The sequence below is a fragment of the Convolutriloba macropyga genome, chromosome 3 (genome assembly GCF_964194025.1).
Source record: "Convolutriloba macropyga chromosome 3, txConMacr16.3, whole genome shotgun sequence".
NCBI lineage: Eukaryota > Metazoa > Xenacoelomorpha > Acoela > Convolutidae > Convolutriloba > Convolutriloba macropyga.
The window spans coordinates 65,509,366-65,534,878 of NC_134470.1; the positions used below are offsets into that span (position 1 = coordinate 65,509,366).

The following is a 25,513-nucleotide window of genomic DNA, read 5'->3' on the forward strand; positions in this document are numbered from 1 at the left end:
ATGATCATTCTATTAGCTCTACAAACTATGCAACAGCTTGATATCAAACTTTGGAGGAGGTCCCTAGGATCCCGGTGCCAGAAAAAACGATAAAAAACTCAAAAAAGATTTTTAAAAATTCAAATTGCAAATGTTTAAAATTGCTGATATTAAAGTCTTGAAAAACATTCCATTACATCTAGAAGCTATGCATTATTTTATAATCAAACCCTAGAGGAGGTTATGTGGCTCTTGAGGCTGGAGAAACCTAAAGACTTACAAAAATTTCAAAAATCTTGAAAAAAATTCAAGTTGCATAAAAAACTGCTAAAATTTGTGATAATAAAAGTTGAAAACTAATCCATGGCCAAAATTTTTTTCCGATAACTTATTATCAAACCCTGGAGTAGGATCCCGGGCTCTTGAGGCTGAAGAAACCTAAAATTCTACAAAAATTTTCAAAAAAAAAACTAAAAAAAATTGCAAGTTATAAAAAAACGCTAAAATTTGTCATTTTAAAAAAATGAAAGCTATTCCATGGAAAACAAAACTTTTTCAGTAACTTATTATCAAACCCTTAAGGACGTCTTCTGGCCCCTACGTCTGGAAAGACGTGAATGATAAAAACCTCAAAATAAAATTGAAAAAAATTGCACGTTTTGTCAAAAAATGCTAAAACTCGTGATGTTAAAATGTTGAAACCACTAGAAACTATGCAGTAGCCTATTATTAAACTAAGGGCTTAAAGAACTAAAAAATGACAAAATTTTTCAAAAAGCTTGAAAAAAATTGAAAACTAGTATAAAATTGCGTGTTTTTAGCGATCGGTTGTTCGAACGTAGCCACGGGGGGGGGGGGGGGGGGGGGGGGTCACCGGAGGGCTAATGGGGAGGGGTGGGCAACAGTGGCATGGGGTGGGCAATAGCGCGGTGGGTGGGGGGTAGGGGCCAATAGTGGGGGGTCAACAGTGGGGGTGTCTTCAACCTCTAAGAACCGCCCTTCACACCATAAGTATAAGTCTCCAAAACAGTTTGAGCTGAAACAGAGCTGAACGGCTCCATGAGCACTTAATGCCCGCTGGGCGGCGCTACCTGTGTATCCCATTTTTGAGGTCGAAAAGCGTCAGACGAAAAATCGGTCAAGCGAAAAGTCGCATAAAAAAGACCGACAGGACTAAAATAATTGCTACAAATTTCGTTTGAGAGCAATTTAAAAAATATAGGTGCTAAAGGAATACTAGAATGACAGATGCTAGAAAGTTCAGAATATAGACACAAAAAGACTATTTCTTATCTTGATTCTTGAAATTTAAAAATCAAAATTAAAAAGAAAAATGAGGAAAACAAGTACATTTCAAAATTTCGCATTCTGGATTTAGAATAAAACGAGCCATCCTCTTCCACATAAAAATTTTAAAACTGCATATGAAAAAATTTTAACTGTATTTCAAAAACATCACGCCAAAAAATAATTGCATCACTAAGAAAACGAAATAAAAATCCCTGATTTTGCTAGTTTCTGGTAAAATAAACCAAGACACAAAAAAGGCTGAGAAAAAATGAAAAGAACAAGCAAAATCAGATTAGCATGTGCATTTATAAAACAAGATTACGTCGCGGTAAAACGCAGCATTCAGTTTATGAATTATAAATGGGAAGTTGCCATATGAGCTGATTTTTTATTTAAAAAATTACCACTGAAAGCCCCAAAAATTGAGTAATTAATGGAACAAAGCCAAAAATTATTTTAAAAAATCAAGAAATATGTGCTAATTTTGAACTTGAAACGCATTATTAGGCTCTGCAAAGCAATGTTGTATCAATTTTCACGGGCTGCATTTCAATATGACGTCAATATTATTTCCACGACAAAAAATACAAGCCAAAAAACTGGGCCAATTAGACGAAAAAAAAACCGGTTGAAAACCTTTATCTGTATGTGCCATTCTCTTAAAAACACTTTTCAAAGTCAAGAAGTCATTCACTGAACGCAGCGGATGCTCTAAAAACTTCTCTTGCTCAGAAAAAATAATTCATAGGGCAATTTTACTCACTTTCGCTTTTAGATCAAAACGAATAGTACCGTCTGAACGAATAGTACTTCCGGTTAAGAAAACCGATACTTCTCTTCGAGTCGTAAATAAACAAGATAAGGCCAATAATAGCCCCAGCTATCGCTGTGCGGCTATTAAAACGAAAAATCAAATTTTAATGACATTCCCGGCATTATGGCATTCGATTTTGACTACACTTGCAGAGATTGTCACTCCTGTGAATGTCTTGTCAAACAAAACAAGACATTCACATGTTGACGTTTCTGCTTGCACGTACTATGACAACATATAATACCAGTCACAGACAACAAAATTCGCCTCTTCTCATGTGTGAATCCGTCTATCGCAAAAGCAATTTTTCAATAAACTACAATTTACTCCTCTAAAAGATTCAAATTCACAGTAAAGCCTCATACACTTTTTTCACGACACATCTACACATGGCACACCGAATAATTAGCAATTTATAGCAACAATTAAAAATTTATTTTTATTTCATTTTGAAAATTGGGCCATTGACGCACCACGGCAAACACATGGTCAAAAACGGAAAGAATAAATTGTTACACATTTAGCATCTATAAAGTTTTTCTGTCTATACATACATTTACATTAAGAGACCTGCATCATAATCCATTTCATATTTAAATCGTCAGTCCTAAAATAATCCAATATTTATCTTCAAAGGAACGTTTATCTCCAAAAATAACAACACAGAGTAACATCAGAGAAAACGGTGCACGTGTTACGTTGACAATCAACAAATGGTGCTTCATTTGCATACGGATTGTCTGACCAAACTTGAAAGCGAAAAGCGAACTCTATTTGATAGTCGGTGTTTGTTCTGGTTCACTGGTAGGAAGAGCAGCGCATTTTCCAGAAGTTCTTCAGCTGAGCTCTGAAGAAGGAATTAAAGTAGAGATAGACGAAATAGTTCACGATGAAGTTGCACTCGAACAGCATTATTGCACAGTCGAATGCCAGTCTGTTTGGCTCTTTTCCCATCAAGTACCTGAAGCAAAACGTCCAATGTCCGATAAAACACTCTTCCAAAAAATGGGACGATTAAAGCTGGGAAATTTAAACTGGCAACCGCAGGCACTTAATGGATCTTAATTTTGGACGTGTACATCAAAGATATCAGCCGTGAGGAGCAAAGATGTACCCTAAAAACAGCTATAAAATTTATAGGAATATCAAAGCAGGCAAATTTGAGCCGCATCAGTCCAACTCAAGGCGTAAAATGATCTGACTCATAGACCGCATTTTCGTCATGACGTAGCTCTTTGAAACAGGTTTAAAAAACTCACAATAACTTTGTTAGCTATTAAATCATGGATTATTCGTTCAGTGGCTTCTATTCGTTCAGTACATTGAGATTCCCAAAGCACTTTTTCAAAATCCTGAAACCTTCAACAAACCTCAAATGAATGATTTTGTAGGGTAACACCAGGGTGATAAACAGGGCTGAGATGACAAATAGAGAGATCGTTACATTTGTTGTGCGTCTAGAGATACGACTGCTCATTTGGGGATTGTTAATAGTACCATTACCCCCACTAACACCATAACCAGATCCGGCAACGTCACATTGTGCAGGCATGGAATCTTTTTCATCTGTCTGAACTATATTTGTACATTGACCACTAATGCTGTTGCATGCTCCAGGTATTCCATTAGCCCGACCATTTCCAATTTGTTTACTAGATGATCGATGGTCATCTGTAGATACTGCCACTTGACATTTGTCATCGTCGTTGGTTCCATTAGCAAGCTCCGATTCTTTGGAGCTGTTTGTGGTCTCATTTACCAATTCTTTAGTAGCTAGCATTTCGTAATCCGCGGAGAAGCTGACTCGATTTTGGCTCTAAACAAATCAAAATAAGTCAACAAAAAAGTGCGGTTGCAATATAAAAAATCGGATCGATTATATGCACTCGGACTAAAATTGAACCAGTCAAATGCAAAATAATTCATCAACATTTACAAACATTAAACTGGTTTTTCAAGATGTATAAACTAAAAATGTATTTGACAATAGTTTTTTTGTGTATATTTTCTAATATTAAAAAATTCAGCATCTCCGTACATGAAATGGTTTCGGGTTAATTTTTTTCCAACATTTGTTCATAATAAATGGATTATTAACCTGGATCACTCAATGAGAGGGGGTAAATAGCCTGAACATTGACGAGAATCCAAGACAGTGAATACACCGTTGCGAAAAACAAGCCCCAAAAAAACGGCGGAATCCGTTAAACGATTGCACAAATTTACAAATTTTAGCACCTAAAACTACTTTAAGCAAACTCTGCTATCCTTGAAATCAAACTGATGGATTATCAAGACAGAAATTAGATTCCCAAAAAAGCTGATTAAATTCGCCAAATGGAAAACTATAAAACAATTTAAACGAAAAAGCATTAAGTAAATCAGAAAGTCAAAAGCAACCATAATCCTGGAAGCCAGATTAAAGATAGTTTGCAAATTAATTGTTTTTGTTTCCAAATGGTATTTCTTAAACTAGTATTGGAGTTGACAAAATAAGCATCAGTGGGTCAAGTTACGATAAAAAATCATAGCATATCAAAATGCTAAAGAAGCAAATGTTAAAAGAGCGGCTTGTTTTCTTATTGTTCCTGAAGAGTTTTAACCTTGCGTAATTTGGGCAAAAATTAAGAATTCTTACAGACACGATATAAAAGTTAAAAAGTTAAAGGCTCAAAACCTTTTTTGCATTTAAAATTTTGTGCTCTTATAAAGTTCAATAGACCTTCAATAATTGCTTCCATAACCTCAAATGAAAGTTTGGGTTAAAAACATTTCTCCATCTAAGATCTAATAAACTCCAACTCATTCTACAAATTTTTAGGTCTGACAAACTTTAAAATTCAACTGGCCACATTTACATTGGAAACTTCATGTCTTCGCAAACAACAGAGTCGTGAATCTGATACAGCTCATCTAAGGGACCGATTTGGGCATTAAATAGCAACGTTTTGTGAAAAGAAAAACATGACAGTCAAACACACTTTCAATGCAATTGCATAACATCTTTTTTCAGTTTCAAATTCAGACGCACTTGACCAGATGTTTCGTCTGAGTGACAAACATTTTGATTTAATCAGCATAATTCATTTAAGAACTTAATTTGAACACAGAAGCTATAAATGAATAAAGAAATGTCTCATATAATCGAGAAGGAAAGCGCTAGTTCAAAAGAACTTTCGTCGCATAAACGCCATTAGGGGTATTAATTTGGCGTAATTCGTTTTGTCATTAATTTCTACATTTGGTAACACGTTTTAGGCAATTGCGGTATTTCAAAACATTTCCCAAAGTTTCTTAATTTTGTATAGCTCTAAGTATCATATTAACTATGAATGATAAATTATACAGACTAAATTAAGACAGCTTAGCCTGCAGACTGAACCAAAACGCTTCATTTTCCCATGACATTTTTGCATTAGGAACATTTCTTATTGCTTCATTTCCTTATTACTTGATGCGATATGAAATTTTTAGATCGAAAAACAAAGATTAGGTTTAACAGACTTTAAGTTGATCTATAATCTAAGTTGACTTTAGTTTATATTATCTACAGACTTTAAGTTGGCTTTGATCTATTTTTATACATCTTAATGATTAGAGATTGAAAAGTAAAATCATAATAAGCCCTGTACGCGAGATATGTTACAGGTGTTATTCAGACCCATATTGAAGCTTGCACGTCAATTTTTAAAAGAATTTCAACCTTGCTGTCAACACTGCAGGTTCTTTTTTAACGAAATTTTCTGACAAAGATTTTGGCAGAAATGGTATACTTTTATTTACATACCTATTATACATTCATCTGCCTCCTCTCCAAGGCTCGAGGATGCTTAATTTGAAGTTTGAATCAGACCCGTCGATAACCAATGTTCGAACGCATATTACCAATACTCTTATATTTAATAATAAGCTTAAATGTTTGCAGCCATGTCCCAGAAAAAACCTGAATGTGGTTTCACAAAAGTGCTAAGCGAATATTAGCGAGTTCCCTATAATATTCTGTAACATGATTAAACGCGTACATCGATAACCTCAGTCTCAGGTTTTACATAACATTAGCTTGATCTCAAAGACACACAATTTTCATTTCAGCTTTTCGTCCGCTTAAAGAAATCAGGAAATCTAATTTTATCTCTGAAAGACGATAACTTATTCACTTGATCTCATCAGCCAGCCCTAAGTTGTATAAAGAGGCGGGCGGGCGGGCAAGCGGATGATCATAAATGACCAACAGCTTATCGATCATGCAAAAGGCGAGGATGGGTGGGAGTAAACCACCGCTATCCTAATGCTCATAGAATGCTCAGAAAAACAATTACTAAATGCCCAAAAGAACCTCCCCCTCTTTGAGCACAGCCTCCCTTCCTTAACATTCTACATTCAATCCCATTTTGTTTATCAGTTGTTTACTCAGTTTGTTTACAATGTTGTATTAGAGGAGCAAAGAATAGACTAATCAAGTCAAGCTCTATCAGCTCAGCTGAACTAAAATACATTAAATGCACACATTTATCACCAAACATATTTACTGCCTTCATAATGTTTCTTTATCCCAAGAGAAGTCACCACAAATCCCAAAATTAAGTCTAAGGCGGTTCCTCTGCTAACAAGGAAAGGCCAAGTCTCTAGTTCGTTTGATAAATGTTTATTCAATTACAAATCCTCCCGGAACAAAGACACAAACAAAGCGAGTAGAACACAGTTGATCTAAAGCACTCTCCCCATATCAGTATACTGCAAAAATAAACTTAAATTGCCACAAAATGCCATTCAATGTCTAAATATACACACAGTGCCAGGTACAACTAAGAGAACGGGGTGACTTCTGGGGGGAGGGGTTAAGAAAATCCATTGAGGTACCATTGAAGGGATTAAGAAAACAATAAAGGAAGCATAGAGCGGTAGATCAAAAAGTGGCCGTTTCCTTTATATAATTAAGAAACTGTTGACATAATTCGTGACCTCAAGTTTATCTTAATGGACATGATGTCAGCGACACTTGGAATCAAAGAGACCAATTAACAAAATCCCTTCAGAAAAATTCATGTACAAATCTCATAAATAATCAATTACGTCTTATTTACACAAACAACACTTCTGCAAATATGTTCAGAGAACACGCTCATCAAAAACTCCACCGCAAGATTCTGATATCCTGACCTCGAATGGCTAACGTGTAAAACTTCTGTCAAAAACTTGCATATTCGTACAAGATAACCATTCTGCCTAAACTCTAGAAACATTAAAACGTCGCCAGATAGGAACGTACACATTCTGCGCATCGACAAAAGGTATTTCGTTAGCAAATTGCAACTAACCAAAACAACAAACTCCATCTCCAAAATTCGAACACTTGGAACACTATATAATTGAATTGTAACGATCACCAGCACTTTTCAACAGGTTTTAAAACAATTTTTCAGTCAATGGCCCGTATTCATGGATGCCAGCTTAAGCGAAAATTTTACTAGCGAAAGGTAATGGTCATGTTTCTAGTATTTCAACATATCGTTGGACACTACGTTTCCACACATCATATCACTTCACAACGTGTTGTGTCGCAAGCATGTAACTGATGACGAGAAAGCAGTGGGTGCAAAAACAAAGCCATTAAATTTGCATTTATTTCACATGAGTAGCAACATACAAAGCGGAAATCGATGGTTCCGCAGGCTGAAAACAATCAGTGAACTCAATTTAATGTTCTCTATTATCAACTCCTCAACCAGGACCTTAGCAATAAAGCTCCCTGCTAATCTAGTAAGCCGTAATTTAATACAAATTTGGATGAAAAGAGAAAGGCACGAGGTACGTCGAAAGAAATAGACGAATAGCCAATACATGTAAGGCATTTTAACTTTTTCACTGACTTCTAAGTTTGGTTGTTAAGTTTGCTGAGCAAAGAGCAAAAGGTGAATTGTGAGCTAGTTTGAATGTCTCCAGAGACATTACAATTGACTTCAAATCAAACCACAGACGGAAACTTAGCGAAGAAAGAAATCAGCACAAAAGCCATCAAATAACCTAATCTAACAAGAGCAAAAAATAGAAGGTGAAAAAAACTTTTTTCGCCATGCCGTCTCAGACCCGCCTCGCCTAGAGCGACTGAAAGAATACAAATACTTAGCCGGCAAATACCCGTCGTTGACGCAAATCGTGATTCCAACAGAAAAAGAGAAAAGAAGAGACAACAATTGACAGAATTTGTTTCTAAGTGTCAAAAATTTTTATTTTGGTGAGCAGGTTTAGTTAGATTCTAAAATTATACTTAAATCAGCTTCTAAACTGAAGGCTGTTAAACTTAATACTAATGTCAGCTAGCCATCAATCTAAAGAACTTTGATAACCTATTGCACTGACATAATGACCGGGCCTTATCGTTTTATCACGCTTGTTTTGACAATGACCGTATTCAGAACATTGCGTATGAGAGTGAAAGAATTTAAAATCGATTCAGTTGAAACAGTGAGCGAGTCAAACGAGAAAGTCGTGACTTATGTAAAACGAAAAGCGTGAATGAACGCTAAAGCAAATTAAAAACATACCAGGACCAGTCCTCAATTAGAATTTAAGGAAATGAAGCAACTGAAGACAAAGACATTAGCCTCCAAGAAAGAACACCTGATAGTAAACAAATCGTATATCAAGACGTCTAAGAAAATGAAGAGAAGACACAAAAATGAAATTTAAATCACTTCTCATTTTACAAAGCGCTCAACAAGTTATTTGGTCCAACAGCATCAACTTCAAAAAAAATACATAGGAAATTTAGGCACCAAACACCAACTGTAGAAAACCGCAGATAAAAAAGTAAAAGGACACACAAATGATATTTTAATCAAATTTTACTGTCTGAGAAGTAGTGGCATCAAAATCAATGAAACAAAACCTTAAACTTAAACTCTTTCAAGTTTAGGGAAAACGATTGGTGACCACAAAACAAAATTAGCTACAAATATAGACAATCAAAAGTTCAAAAATTGTCAAAAACAAATGGTGTCAAAGCCGATTAAATCAGTAGCCGAACAGGAAGAAGCCTAAATGACACAACAATAAATGAAAACTACAAGGGGCAAAAGTGGTTAGTTCTGTCAAAGAAATAAAACCAATTAAAATAAACAAAAAAAATTTAGATGGATCAAAAACGGACGCGTAAGAGAGCCACTGATAGCAGTCCATAATGAGACTAAGTAAGAGAACAAAATTAGCAATGATGGCAAAATGAAAAAAACCTAATGTTTTTATTCCAAAACCAAAGTGTCAAAGTTGTTAGAATCGTTATTATCAATTCAAATAATCAAATTAACTGAAAATTATACGATTGGGACCTATCTCTGATGAGACTAAAAAATGAAACAAAATAAAACTACGAAACAGAAAAAATACAAAACATGACTTTTATTTCATGAAGACGAAAAGCGTCAAAGACTTCGAAATTATTAGTTTCCCTTTCAAAGCTTTAAACGAACGCAAATATTCATTATTAGAACACACTTAATGCTTTTTAAAGTATTGGTGCAGAAAATGAACAGAAAAACAGCGAAAGCAGAAGTCAAATTGCCAAACGTGAAAAATATGCTCTCAAAAGCGAAAATCATTTTACGCCCTTTTCTCAACTCACTATGAAAAGCAGCTTGATAAAAGGTCACTTCATAAACCTACGCGCTTTTCGCTCCTTCTACTACTCAAGCATGCATACAATAAAAATGACTTCCCAATGACAAGAAAAGGTCGAGAAAGTGTGAATAGTTCCTAAGACAGTGTACCAATACAATTCAAAAACTGAACTGCAAAAACATAGCATGACAAGTCCTGAATTACGAACCAAAGAACTGAACAATGTCAGCTGAACAGACAAAGACGTTGCGAAAGTTGACCAAAAAAATCAATGTATATATAATTTTGGGATCCGCATGTTGAATACCGCCGCCATCGTTAAAAACAGAAAAAGAAAGCAGAAAACTCGGCAAATATGAAAATACTTGCTTGATATACTCAGAGAAAGCAAAATAACAAATAGAAAAAAACAACAAATAGATATTTGAGAAAAAAACGAAAGATTCGCCAAAGTTCCTTGGGATCCCTTTCTTCAAAACCAAAAAGGTAGTGCTCAAATTCCCGCAATAAAAACAGCACCGATCTCATGATCGGTTTTACTGACAACTTCAGCACACACAAATTGAAATTGACACAAAATACAGAAAACTCGAGGAAAGCATCGCGAATTTGTCTAATTACGCATATTTAAAACCTTCCAAAACTTTCTAGTCGCAATCAACATCAGAAGAGCTATCATGCCAGCAGAAATCAAGCTGCACAGAAACAAACGCAAGAACTACAAAAAATTGGAATATTTGTAAAAACTAGAGAAAAGTTTCTAAAGTTCTTGACGCTATTGTTCTAAAAAAAACAAAAAAAAAACAATTTACGCCGAAACAATTTTGGCTAAGGCTAAATGGAGAGAGGGGTTCAGATTGAGATGTGGGGAGGGTGGACCATGGGGTGTTGATGGGCCCTATTGGGGGTAATGGCGGAGGGGAGGGGGCGATAAGGGCGGTGGTGGTGATGGCGGGGGGGGGGATTTGAATGAGAGGGATCAAACTTTTAAGAACCATGAAATAGTCTCCACCATTCCACCATGAAACCCTTCACACCATGAAATAGTCTCCTCAAAACAGTTTTGATAAATCGCACTCTTAGAGTATAGTAAGGCTTAGGGCTCTAAGGGAACCTAATGCCCTCCGAGCGCTACCTGTTTTTAACGTTTTTGAGGACAAAAAGTCAAATAGGTCAGACAAAGAATCAATCAAGCAAAAAATCGCAATAAAAAGCCACACTAATAAAAAGGCTACAAATTCCATTTGAGAGCAATTTAAAACCTTAAAACTTATTTTCAAAAACTTGAATACTGCTAATTTAAAAAAAAGTTGCAAAAATTTGTGAAATTAATATCTTGAAAATCAATCCATTGCCACAAGGGACTATGCTGTAACCAACTATCAAACCCTAGGGGAGTATAACAGGCCCCTGACGATCGAAAGCCTCTCAATCGAAAAAAAAAAACAAAATTTTCAAAAACTTGAAAGATACTTTAAATTTTATTCCCAAATCCCAAGAAATCGTTATGAAATTATTGTTGACGTTCTTTCTCACTATAAACCATTCAGCAACTGTTCTTCAAGTCCCAAAAAATTGAATTGCACAAACTCAAAAAGCACAGAAAACTTAAATAAACTAGAAATTGTACAAAAAAGTTTAAATGTGCATTATCAAGACATACAGCTCCCAAAACGGTCGTATCCCCCCAAAACACCTATATCAAATTTGACAAACGTCAATTTAAGACTAATGAAACAAAACTCAAAAAATGACAACAACGAGAAAAGTGCACATTTTGTTCTCAAAAACTCGATAAAAATAGTCTCTTCACCTTGAATTTCTGCCTTTCCAGCATATTCAGCACTCTAATCACTTGAAAGACTACTACATACAGCTATATTCTCTTTGAATTTGCCGAGATCTGTTTTCAAACTATTTATAGAGCTGCTTACTACATCTCATCGGTAGCTATGGCACAAACAAAAGGCAATTTTGTAATTTTCATCAAATAAATAATGTGTACTGGATTCTATTAGAAAGAAGGTAGTAACTTTCTCGTGAACAATTGCGTTTATTTTTCATGAATTGCTTCTGAATGTGTTTTCGATAGCCTCAAAATGACTCCCTTGGCAAAACATAGCCGGAAAATAGCCGCCGTTCACCCGCTCAAAGCCCATTTGTATTGAAATAGAAAAAAAATGAGGAGATAGAAATTGACAGAACTTTTCTAAGTCTCAAAGTGTTCTTATTTGCTGTGTAAATTCCGCACTTTCGGTTAGACTCTAAGATTACACTTAATTTGGCTTCTAAAAAGAAGCTTAACACTAATGCTAGCTAGCAATCACTTCAATCAACTTTATGCATTATGATAACCTAATGCATTATGACTTAAAGACCTCGCCTTATATGTTCATCTCGTTTCTTTTGATTTTGCTCATTTGACTTCGACCGTATTCACAACATTGCGTAATTCAATATGTGAAAGAAGTTAAAATCCATTCAGTTGAAACAGTGAGTGAAGTAAGTCAGAATTTGTGAAAATCGTGACTTGCAAAACAAAAAACGCGATCAGAATGTAAAGCGAATTAAAAAAAAATGGCGGGAAGAATTCTGGAAACGAATCCAAGTCGCATCCCCCAAAGGAACCTGTGTTTCAAATAATTAATATCCTTGCAGAAAGCATCAATGCACAAACAACAAAGAACATAGCAAGCAGAGTATCGGAAAATAGCCGGGATAGACGATTGTGGTCATCCATGAATTGAAACAAGTAAAGAAATAAGAAAGACAGATTGACCCCCAGTCCTTTAACAGACCAACAGACTTTGCGGTTAGATTCGGATTGTCATTTTTATGGGACACATACGCTCTATAAAGAAAAAACTCTAATAGAGCCTTTTCAAAATTAATACTCAAAATCAAAAACTTAAGACTACTCAAGAATAAGGGCATATACGTTTGGCACTACTTAGATGCACACAATCGATCTTAACTAGTAAATGTTTATAAAATTGAAGCTTATTAAACCAGTTCAGAAGTCATTTTTTTAGTGAGGTAAGTCATTCAACTGACCTAAAAGCAGAACAAACAACGAAACGCACTAAAGTTAACCGTAAATAAGTAGAATTCACCGAAATTGACAGTCAGGCCGCAAGAATCATCGATGGTGACGACGAATTAAAAACATGAGCTACTAACGTCGGGTAAATTGCTCCCAAACGGCTGGCGAGCGGTTGGTTGGCTTCGTCAGTAGCTAGCCACGGTTTAGCGGGCCTAGCTTTATCTTGATTCGACTCTGAAACTTTTAGTTTTCTAGCATTGTTAGTAAATAACTCAAATAAAAAACTGATATTTTAAAAACTTGCAAAATATTGCAAAGTTTAGAAGAAAATCATCCAGATTTCGAGCTGAAAACGTTCAAAACTATTCTATGTCTCTGGAGATATGTCAAGTAACCCATCTGCAAGACTTGAAAAGCTTCGTTGGCCATTAATGATCGTTAAACTCAGAAAAAGACAAAATATTCAAAAATTTTGAAAACAATCGCAAATTTTAACAAAATCTTACTAAAATTCAAGATAAAATCTTTAAAACCATTTCATTGTCTCAAGAGACTATCAAGTATCACTATTTCAAGCTTTAAATGGTTTCACTGGCTCATAAAGATCCATAAACTTGGAACATGATAATAATTTTCTGAAAATTTGAAATAAAGTAAATGTTCTAAAAAATATTGCTAAAGCTGGAGTCATTAAAATATTGATAACCATTCAATTAACTCTAGAAACTAACCGACAGCTTATCATCAAACCTTGGAGGAGTTCCCTAGGACCTGGGTGCCGGAAAAAAGGATAAAAAATTCAAAACGTTCAAAAATTCAAAACTTCAAAAATTTCAAAAAATTGCAAGTTGCATAAAAAAACTACCAAAATTTATGATAATAAAAATTTAACAATCCATGGCCAAAAACAATTTTCCAGTAAATTATCAAATCCTAAAGGAGATTTTCTGCTAGGCTGGGAACCCTGAATAATGACAATAAATGTCAAAAAAATTGAAAAAAAAACGCAAGTTTTTTTTTAAAAAAAGCAAAAATTCGTGGTGTTGAAATCATGAGAAACGTTCCATTAAAAATAGAAACTTTACAGTATCCTATTGTCAAACCTCAGAGGAGATTCCTCTGCTCTTGAGACTGGAGAAACCTAAAAACCGACAAAAATTTTAAAAACGTGAAAAAATGCAAGTTTAATTTAAAAAAATCGCTAAAAATTGTCATATTAAAAATTGAAAGCTATTAAAACCATGGCAAAAAAATTCACTAACTAATTAAAAAAACCCTTAAGGACGTTTTCTGGCCCCTGTGTCTGCAAAGACGTGAATATAAAAAACGTCAAAAAAAATTGAAAAATTTGCACGTTTTGTCAAAATGCTAAAATTCGTGATTTGAAATTTTAAAACCAATGTTGAACCGGGGGTGGGGCTGATGCTCACGGAGGGAGAAGAGAGGTGGGCAATATTAATGCCCGCTGGGCTTTACCTGTTTATCCCGTTTTTTAGGACGAAAAGTCAAAGCGTCTGACGAAAAATCGGTCAAGCGAAAAATCGCATACAAAAGACTGACAGGACTAATATAATTGCTACAAACTTCGTTTCAGAGCAATGAAAAATAGCAGGACAAATCCTGAAAAACAATCGAAAGTCACGTATGTGTAGGCGAATACAATTATGAAGAATTAGGGAAAATCGATTTATTTTTCATGTAGAACAAGTAGACAAAGAAACGGAAAACGTTTTTTTCATTAATTGAAAACTAGTTATCCAGACACAAAATATCAGCCAAGCCTTAATGAGCTCACAATCATCTATTTTTGCAACAAAAATTGGAAAAGAAAATTGATTAAAATTTCTATTTTTTTAAATCAAATTGCATAGAGAGAAATTTTGTAGCAAAAGAAACTTGCATTTTAGTTGAAAGATCCTACATGCATGAGAATTCGTTTCGATTACAAATAATTTCAATCAAATTCTCAGTGCCGCACTGTCAAATGAAATCAATTGCAAAATAAAAGTCTTAGAAAAAGACAAAAGTCACTATTTTTAAAACTTGTAATAGCTCTGAAGTTGTAAAAAATAGTGACTTCTGCCTTTCTCTTAGACTTTGACTTTGCAATTGATTTCGCTTGACAGTGCGGCACTAAGAATATGATTGAATTGCCGTATAAATATTTTACTGATAATTACTTTTACGAATAGTATTGGGTTCTAAATAATTATTTTTTTAGAGTTTTTTGCCTGTATATTCTTTTGTCTTTTTGGTGGCTAATTTAAAAATTTTCAACTATTTTGCTGATTGCCTTTTTGCAATTGCTGTCCCACTCTGTCGTTTTATTGAATTAATTGAAGTCTCAGGAAAATGATGGACTGATACATGCTAGAATGCGGAGAATAAGGACAGAAACAAAAAACAAGACTTTTTCTTGATTTTACAACTAAATTGAAATTAAATATGAGGTAGAAAAACCATTATAAATCCTCACTTAGCATAAAAATATAAAGCTATCCTACTGTATAGTTTTTTTAAAAAAGAAACATTGTTCAAAGTTCCGAAACAATAAAATATTTTCCAAAAAATTGCTTTTATAACTTTTTTTGCAGAATTTCAAATGCTGAACGCCACAACATTGTTCAATTATTAGTAAAAAAAATTAGGATCCCTGACAGTGCACAAAAGGCGTTGTCTAGTAATTAAATCCAAAAAAACAAACCGAAAACAGAAAAATTGAACGAAGACTGCCAAAATCAGGCAAGCATGTGTACAATTCCATGAAACCAAATAGCTTACGTTATAAAGAGGCATTCAATTAATGAAAGATCAAAGGTAAATTGCCATATGCACTGATTTTTGAATACATATCCACTTTGAGATCCAAATTATTTTAAAAATTAAATTTAAAAAAACCAGAAAGGAATTTAAAAATTTGGCAAATATGTGCTCATTTAGGATTTAAAACGCATAATTAGATTCTTAAAAACAATGTGGTATCAATTTCAGAGTTTCACATATTAATAGAGCTTATATTAGAAACTATTTCTACAAAAAACTAAATAAGCAGATAAAATGGGCCAATTGGACGAAAAACGGCTAAAAATGGTTATCTATATGATCGAAGCGCATGATCAAAAACCTTCTCTCGCTCAACAAAAATTCGTTCACACGTCAATTTTACTCTTTCGCTATTAGGTCAAAACGCCGTCTGAACGAATAGTACTTCCGGTAAACAAAGACCTTACTCCTCTTGGAGTCGTAAAAAAGTACTAGAAGACTAAATGATAGCCGTTGAGAGGCTGACGGCGGCTACTAATAATATAATTAACATACTTTGATATTTTTGATTTTGGGTGATTTATAGAATTTTGAATGCGAGCAACTCAAAACAAAAAAAAATCACTTTGATCGGTCAGGTTAGGTAGTATAAAGCATTATTGACCGCAGAAAGTGGGACAAAAAATTTAGAGGCTTCAAACCTCAACAATTACTATGCGCCATGAGTGTATGCCTCCTCAGTACTTAAGATGAACCGCGAGTAATTGCTCAGTACTTAAAATAACCCGAATAATTGCTATAAAAATCGTTTCAGAGCAATAAAACAGTTAAAAACTTTGCACAAGTCGGGACCAACACTTCTCGAATCATCACACAATGCGACGCAAATCGACACTTCTTCAACTTTTATAAATAGTCGACAATTCAACTAGCATCGTCTATTGCTTCACAGCTATAAGTTAAATGAGCTCATAAAAATTTTCACAATTTTATGATACGTTTGACGGGCATGTCCGTTAGGCTTGCTTCAGGGTTGAGTGCGAGAAACGTAAATCAGGTTAAGAAAAACATCAAAATACTTCACAGTCGCTACAGATTCTATCAAAAAAGATTTAGAAACAAAAAAATAGCATGTTATCAATCAACTAAACCTAAAAAAGGAGAAAATTTTTCCCATAGTGACCCTCGCTCTCTGCACGTTGCAAAGCGCGCCACCAATTATAAAGGTAAGAGACACATTTATTACCCTCCAGAATGAAATCTTGTCATCAAGTGAACTCGCACGTTATTTTTCCAACTTCTGTTGCCTTTCAAAAATCGAGAACCTTTGTATTTGCCCATGGTTTCCGCATTTATAGATGCTCTTTGTTTCGCCACAGTCATTGTTATAGTTTTGCTTGAATTAATTAAAAACAAGTCAGTTGTTTAAACCATGAAAGCAGCTAGGCAAACAGACAACAGACATCGGTTTCAGGCAAAATGAAAGACGAGCGATTGGGAAAATAATTAAAGAAAGGCGACAACATTATTGTAGAGAAGGTAGATTAGTTAAATTGGGGAAATGACATTAAGAGATTTGAATATTTGTCAAGCAAATAGAGATAGAACAAGTAGTGATGGGTCGCCATCTCAGTCATACTAATAGCACGTGGTAGACAGCCGTTCATTAAAATTGCCATTTGTTTCAATTGTCATTTATGTGAACAAGTTTACATACTTTGACGCAAACAACATACCCCAACCAAATAGCAGAGGAAAGAAAGTCTGGTTTGAGAGATGGTGTTTGCCACGTCACTCACAAATTATGACAACACTCACTCTGAAGGGCTTATCCTGAATCTCCCCCGTGATGAACAAAATTTTTATTTTCATGAGCCAGTGTGAAAATTAAAGCGTGTTTCTATGCTGAGTTGGTTTCTACATAATAATTGGGCTCTTTTCCGTTTGTGCCCCCCCCCCCCTCCCCCCACTTAGTGGGTGCATATTATTAGAAGCACGTTCAATATTTTTACATAATGATTTACCATGTAATGACACGTTCTATGTAATTGGGGGGAGTATAACGTACTTAGGGGGTGGGGGCACAAACAGAAAAGATCCAATAATTGTAACCACTGTTGGACCAAAGTTTAAAAACGACCCCCTTCCCCCTTATTAGACGCACATGAGCGATAGCAATACGCCATATCGTCATTCGGTCTTTCAACCACCGTACAGACCATCTATTCTCGAAACCACACCCGAGATAGAAAGGCAAATTTTACAGGAACATCAATTATTTCCAGGTCTCTCGTACCTAGATATAAATAATAAATGGTACTTTTGGTGGCTACATTGGATTCACAAAAAAACACATGGGCAAATTTCAAGACAACCCACACTCCACAGTTCGCAGCATACGTCGAGATTTGATCGGGAAATATTTAAGTGAAGGAAAATAAAAGTACAATTATACATTGAGTATACTGGAACAAGTTCCATGTTCTCAAAAACCTTTCTACTCTGCCTTCTTAGTGCTAAAATGAGCGGCAACTGAACAAATATAAATAGAGACCAGCAAGTACGCATACAACTACATGATGATACTTGCTTTGTTATGATGTCTCAGGTGTTCGAATATTCAATGAATGCTTTGTAGCAGTCACGCAAAATGGGAGACCTTGAAATCTCAGACGACCATTTAAACCATGCTTGTCCCATGTTTCCATTTCTCTCCTCATCCCAGACAAAGAGGGAGAACGAATTGTAAAAAAGCTTTGATCGTTCAATATTCGCGTCGCTTTTCACAGATAAATGTTACGGTCTTCCTTTCCTTCATTATTACACTATTTAAAAAGCCCATCCATTGTTTCTTGAAAGACGATTTAAAAAAGTCTCAAAGGCCGGCAATTGGACTGAGGGTCTTGTTAAACGCTGCTTTGAACTGTGTTCAGTCACAACACGGTACCAATTATACCCTTCCTGACATTTATAGTCGATATGAAAAGGCGCCTCCATCGAAACAATTAAGCGAAACACGACAAAGCACTGCTTCACTTCTTTTTTCATAAACCTCATTTGCACCATATCAATACACGGAACAAATACTAAAATACCAACAGCCTTGAAAACCTATTTTAAAAATTTTAAAGGAAAAGCAAAACCGGAACAAAATCTACATAAGAAAAAAAAAGATCAAGGGTTGCATGCAAGAACATAGACGTTCAGATCTGATGCAGCATCTGGTTAAAAAACTGAACATTTTCACAGCAAAAAAAGAAGTAACAGAAGTAATCAATAGTTTGCTGGCCTCTTAGAGTTCAAAAAATCGAGAACAGAAACCTTCAATCAGTAATTCAATTCTCTTGATTTAAAAACTTGGTGAGAGAAAATCAGTTTTTATTAAGAAACCATTCAAGAAAATTGTCATTAAAAGCTCAAACATTAACACCGACAAAAAAAATTTAAAATAATTGACAACCGGCAAACACATTTATTCTTAACGGGTCTAGGAAATAAACCCCCATGGAACAAACCCACTTAACTTTAAATAGGAAATAAACCCCCACGGAAATAAACCCCTATTTAAAAATTGAATTTCGGTCGTAATAATTTGTTGGGTTGTGATAGTTTCATATCAACTCCCACGGGCCGTTAAGGCATGGCCAAACGCGCTAAATGCGCAGCTCTTTAATAGTAAAGTGGGAGTTTATTTCGTGGGGGTTTATTACCGTAACCGATTCTAAACTAATGATCGCGAGAGATAACCGAAAAGCAGGTTGAAATCTCCAGAATCGCATCTCGGTTTATGAACTTAACATAGTTTAATCAGCCCTCACTTCAATTCTTTGAAAACAAAAATCGCTATTCATGGTTTCAAAATTGACACATGACAAACTGATTGTCTACTCTGAGGCCAACAATAAGTACATTTTGGATGAGTAGTCAGTCGGCACTGTCAACTTTGAGAGGACTAGCCAAAATTAGCCATAATTGACAAAACACTGTTAACGATGTTGGTTAACTAAATCATATCAGCTTACACCTGACAGAACCTTTGACAAACCACTGTCTAGTACTTAAAAGATTGTTGTAAAAAGTGATTAGATCTCGTCTAGACAGGCTTTTTGCTAACAAAAGTAGCGCATTGTAGTCGCCATTGAACAATCGAAGGACAGCATTAACCAGCCCTAAATTTGTGAATCACATTTAAAAGGCTATGTTGGCTAATTGATCAAGTTAGATGAGCTAAAAATTTGAAAGAGAAATTAAGCTGACAGCACATTGGGTCACACAAACACGAGTGTCAAACAAAATAACCTACAGCACTGAAGCGAATTAATCAATTAACAATTCTCACTGTTTGGCAGTATTTGCCCAAAAAGACACGTATATTACAAACTGGTAGTTGATATATCACTTGTAATCTCTCCGTCCATTAGAACATGACCATTGATAATTGCAACAACGGAAAGATTGCAACATTCTCGCTTGAGAAAAATTTTGAGGCGTTCGTATAAGCTATTAGTTTTTCATCAAAATAACACCAGCCTCCATCAAACAAATTAGACTAAAAATATGAAAAAAATATGATAACGTTACACAAAGATAACCCCTCTTTTCCACAGTCCTTTCACACTAGCACGAGAAATCAGTGCTCAAGGCAAATTGAACAATTAACGATTGTCATTCTGATTGAAAATTTAATTTAAAAAACTTAGTCAATTATACCAAATTGGAAAATTAGATTTCGTTCAACAAATAAGTTTAAATGCTTTCAGAAAAATAAAATTCAATCAAATCTGCTGTGAAATCTAATAACATCAGGTAAACAAAAGCACATTCTAGTAATTTTGCTACTTATATTAAAATTGACAGCAATTTATTCAAATAATTCTTTCAACTACAGTCATCATTTTCGGAAGAATTCTGGCATTCTTCTGGCAGAAGCAGCCATAGGAGTAGCAGCTGCTTCTGCAAAAGAGGTCAAAATTGAAAAAGTACAGAGGATAATTTTGTCTTTTTTCTATTTTTTGACTTTGATCGTTAAAAATATTGAAAATCTATTCTAAATTTTAATAATTTTTTAAATAATATTTTTAAAATTTGTACGCTTAGTGACAAGCAAAGAACATAATCCTTCAAAAATTGTACTCAGACCATTGTACCATAATTCAAGTGCAAGAAATGATCCTGAGCCGGAGAATGAAAGCCAATGGTCCACAATTTGAAAGCTAATTTACCAGCAAATACCAGCAATTTCGCTACAAAAATAACAAGCAATAACAACTAAACATAACCGACTAAACGTCGGAAGATGTGCCTTTGAGTATTAAATTGACGCCAATTGAGTTAATCTGCTTGAAATTGTGATTGAGAGGGAATTTCAGACCACGCAAAACGCAAAAAGTCAAGGGCGTAAAGTCCCTCGAAAAGTCAAAACAGTCAAGCACAAATTTTGCATAAAAAAGATACGTTTACAATAATTGCTTCTTTACGAGAGCAATTAAACATAACCGTCTAACGTCCGGCGAATTGCTCTCAAACGGAGGGTTAGGAGGAGGAGTGTTTGGGGTTGCAGAAGGAATGAGGTGTGCGCGGAGGAAGTGGGTGGGGGGGGGGGGTCGGGAGGAAGTGAAGGAAGGTGTTAAAGGGGAGGAGTCACTCTCTAAGAGCCAGCCTTCATATATTGAATTTATGTCTCTTAACCTGCTTCGGGGAATGGGAAACTTAGGAACTAGTGAGCCATAAAACTCTAATAGAACTTGAAGCCCTCTGGGCTTTACCTGTTTATCCTGCTTTTGAGGATGAACAGTTAAAAGGGAGAGACGAAAAACAGGTCAAGAAAAATCACGACGAAAAACATCGCATAAAAAGACCACAAGACTAATATAATTGATACAAACATCGTTTGAAAACAACTGACTAAATGCTTTCGAAAATAGTTACATTATCAACATTAGTACAAAACTACAAACTACGACAGCTACATGTTGCATAAAACAGTTGTTCTCCCACGTTTCATTTTCAATTCCCGTTGCTAGAAAAAACATTGAAACATTACTAAAATTTAGCTCTTCGACAGTCTTAAGCTTGTTTCGAGATTGTAGATGAATGTGAATTCAACATAAAACAGAACATTGACAACGCAAGAGCACCTTTTTCGTGCGGAGAATATCAGCCACGCATGACGGCCTAAAGAGATATATTTTTTCTTTCCGTTGACGCTGACAAAATAAATCAGTGCTTAACGCGGATTAAACATTAGCTGACTTTCATTATGATCAATCCTCTTTTCATATAAGGCTATATTCCAGTCAATTCGATCAGAAAAATTTTAATAAGTTACAATTCTGTGGAGATGGATGGTTAAATACTCGCAGAAAAACTGAAAATCAAACGCAAAAAATGCACTGAAACTTCCTCGCAATAGGTACTCAAAAAGATTACTAAAGGAAACGAAAGAGCAGCATTTAAAACAAACAATGTTTGAACGGAAATTTGACCTGAACACAATTCAATAATAGCGATCAAAGCTTCATTATCATCTTAACTTGGTCAACTGAAGACATTGCATTTGTCTGAAACCAATGTTCTCTAAATGTTCATGATGTTCTCAACATACTCATCTTCAGCTGCACGAATTTCAAGGTATTACTGAAACTACAGAGAAAACAAGGCGGCTCGGTAATGTGCAATGGCACATAAGGTTCCGACCCCGCCCATCCACAATTTTGGCATAATTGTCTACCAAATGAGGAACAGATAGAAAAACCCAAAAATTATTTTTTGCGAATCCCAAAAAAGCCCAAGTCTTTTTCAAAAAATTCTGTATGAACGATAAGATAACCTCCAAAACAAATAACTCAGTGGAGTAAGAATTGATGCATTAGATTGCTGTAATATGTCAATATTAAGAAAGCGAGTCAAAACGAACAGCAAAATCAAACAACAACAACAACAAACACTAATTACATCAAAAAATTTATGTCCCTCTTAAAAACTAAATTTAATAACAAAGTCAACATACCGTCAGATAAACCTGAAACTACACAAAAATAACTTATAAATAACCAGAGAACATATGCGACTAGTCCATAAAAAGGTTTGGTAACAATTATACAAAAAAGAACAAAAACAGAAAAGTAAAAAAAATTAACTTATTTTTTTGAAACAATTAACTTCAAAGTAATAAATACCATTAGGAATAAATTGATATTACCACAAATTTGCGATTAACACTGCTTCTATAGAAGGGCATTAGGACCTGACCTTATTCATTTTTTAGAGCGGCTAAAAAGAACAACAAAGAACAAAATTTCAATTGAAACTTGCCAGAAAACGCTGTCAAAACAGTCAAGCCAAATTTTGGCACTCAAAATATATTTGATTGCGCCTTCTTCAAACAGCTATAATGTAGTACGTGGCCATTCATTAGTAAGACTAGGTAACAAGTAGACAAAAGAGCGAAGTGCTAAAGTATGTAATACTTAAAATTTTTTTTTCGAAACAAAATTACATTCAATGTCATGAAAGGCATTAATTTTAAAAAGAGCTATTTAAATATCGTCGTTTTTTCATGAAAAGGAAACCCTCGAGACCTGTAATTATCCAGAATATTTCTTGCATCTACAAAAAGAACGTCAAATATGACAAAAATCAAATTAATTTAATTTTTTTTTGTGAAAAAGCGGTGTCGAAGCCAGTAAGGTCATAACAAAATCTTTAAAAAAAAGATTTTGGGACACCAATCCCTTTTATTCCCTTGACACCCATAATGTCATATTTGACCTGTAATCAACTAACGAGATTAGGTAACAAAAAGAATTATAAAAAGAACAAAATTGCGAAGTTAAAAAAGTTTTTTTTTTAATTTTGGAAAACGATGGGTTTGAAAGTCATAAAAGCCATCAGCTATCTGCTAATATCAGAATATCGGTTTTTCTATTTTTCCATGAAAAGCCAATGAAAGCTATCACTATACAGGAAATTTCATTCGACCGAAACGACCAAGTATAAATGACAGTTAAGACAAAATTAAAAAATTCAATTGATTTCTTCAAGAAAGAGGCGTCGAGGCCATTAAAACGATGATTTATATCTTTCAGGATTTTAATATGTTCAATTGTGCTTTAATTTGAATGCTAATAAGGTGACATGAGAACTGTCAATAATGTGATAATGTGACAAAATTAGAAAACGTGAAAAACTGGCAATTATCAAAACAAACAAAAATCTAAAATCTTGTAGTATCAAAGCCAGAAAACAATAATTTCAGGCTTAAAACTGCAACCGAGAATAAATGTTAACTCAGTAGAAAGAAGAAGCAGTCTTTTTTTGCTGACACTAAGCTGGAAGTTGAACAAATTAAGAAAAAAATAGAGGAAAAGTTAATTAAGCCATTATTTATTGAAAAGTCAATTAATTTTAAAAAAGAAACGACCATAAACTTTCAATTAAAAAACTAAATGCATTAGCCTGGAGCTGTTTAGCAAGCGAATTGGTTGGACCTATCACTCCTGAGCTTTGATTTGATATGTTCTGTTCTTTATTATTACAAAAAAAGTCTTTTTTTTAAAAAAAAAAGACCGACTGATTACAACCCGATTTGTTTTGGATTGTAACAGTCCAAGAATGACCCAAAACTACCCCTGTTAATACTTATTGTCCGTTAAGAACAATTGATTTTTCGAATGTTGTAGATATAGATAATTTCTGAGTTGAAACTCAAAATAAATTTTGCATTTTTGCTAATCAACGAGTAAAGTTAGCAAAAAACGGCAAAGTTTTAACTACAAGGCACTCTCTGCGGACTCTGAAGTAGAAATAGCCCCCCTCTGAGTCTACAAAGATTGTATGAGTGTTGTTTGGGGGTGTACTGTAGGCAAATTTAATCAAAGTGGACTAAAGTAGCTTATTTCGTGCTGTTGTTGATGAAAAAGGCTAATTTTTGAAATGTTTATCCAGATTTTTTGACCAAAAAATTAAATCAAAACAATCAAAAATGCTTGTTCGTCTTCAAAAATAAAATCAACGACACTATTCTTAAAAATTATAACAAATTTTAGCAAAATTGACGAAAATTTAGGCAAAAATTCCGGAAAATGTGAATAAAAACAACGTGAATTCACTCTTCTTTTCTCAGAAGTTTAAGCCTCGATAACTCCCTGTAGAAAACGAAAATCAAAAAAATCTTTTTAATTCCATATTCTACGCTGGACGAGCTTTCTAATGATACCAGTCTCAACTCTCTACGATGAATATATCGAGCGGCGAAAATTCACGGAACAAAAAAAAACCCAGTTGAGTATATAGTTCCTCCCCCCTCAAGAGGGTCGGAACAATAATCAAAATCAAATTAAAAGTCTTTTGCAATTTCATCTCTAATAAAACCCAGCATGTTAAAGCAAACAAAAGCAGACTTCAAATTTCATATCAATCATCTTTTTTTGTCCATAAAAAGACCGTAGACAAACCTGACGCAAACAATAAGTTGATTTTCCATTCTCTCAGCCAGAGCGTGACATCTACGCAATCTCTTCCCAATTACTTTCAGAAAACGGAACACCCCAGATTGAAAAATACAACGTTAAAATTAATATACGCTTTTCTTTTGAAGGTAAGATTATCCCTCTATTGGTAGTAAATGCATTATTCATAATTTTAATCGGATTTCTTCTGTTTGCTTTTATTTCTATAAACTTCATTCAATTTCCATAATTTCTGTGAACATCACAATGCTACAACAATTTCGATTATATTTAAAATAATATTTTCCCGGATTATCACAGCTTTTCAATATACTCCACTGAAATTTAACGCTTTCAAAACAATGTATTATAAGGCAACAATATTTGCGGATTAGCAAAATTGTTATCGATAAAAAAGAGCAACAGTTCGCAGTGAATGAAAGTGACGTGATAGAATGAATTAGAGGTTAAAAGTTGAACAAAAAACTAACATTACAAAAACATCGAAACAGTTGACAACAATCCGTTTGAAACAAACTCGGCACAAATGTTCATCTG

At 34.6% G+C, this 25,513-nt stretch overlaps 2 protein-coding genes across 2 annotated transcripts in view; both read right to left on the reverse strand.

The window, feature by feature from the left end:
* LOC142336367 (proteasome subunit alpha type-3-like) overlaps positions 1–25,513 on the reverse strand; it is a 418,015-nt gene that overhangs the window by 159,068 nt on the left and 233,434 nt on the right. The window lies entirely within an intron of this gene.
* LOC142336366 (uncharacterized) overlaps positions 2,388–25,513 on the reverse strand; it is an 82,860-nt gene continuing 59,734 nt past the window's right edge. Inside the window, exons 6-7 of the mRNA XM_075385145.1 lie at positions 3,454–3,899; positions 2,388–3,044 (exon numbers count right to left, since the gene is read on the reverse strand). Coding sequence (XP_075241260.1) covers positions 2,882–3,044; positions 3,454–3,899 — 609 coding nt within the window. The 3' untranslated portion in view covers positions 2,388–2,881. The remainder of the gene's footprint in view (positions 3,045–3,453; positions 3,900–25,513) is intronic.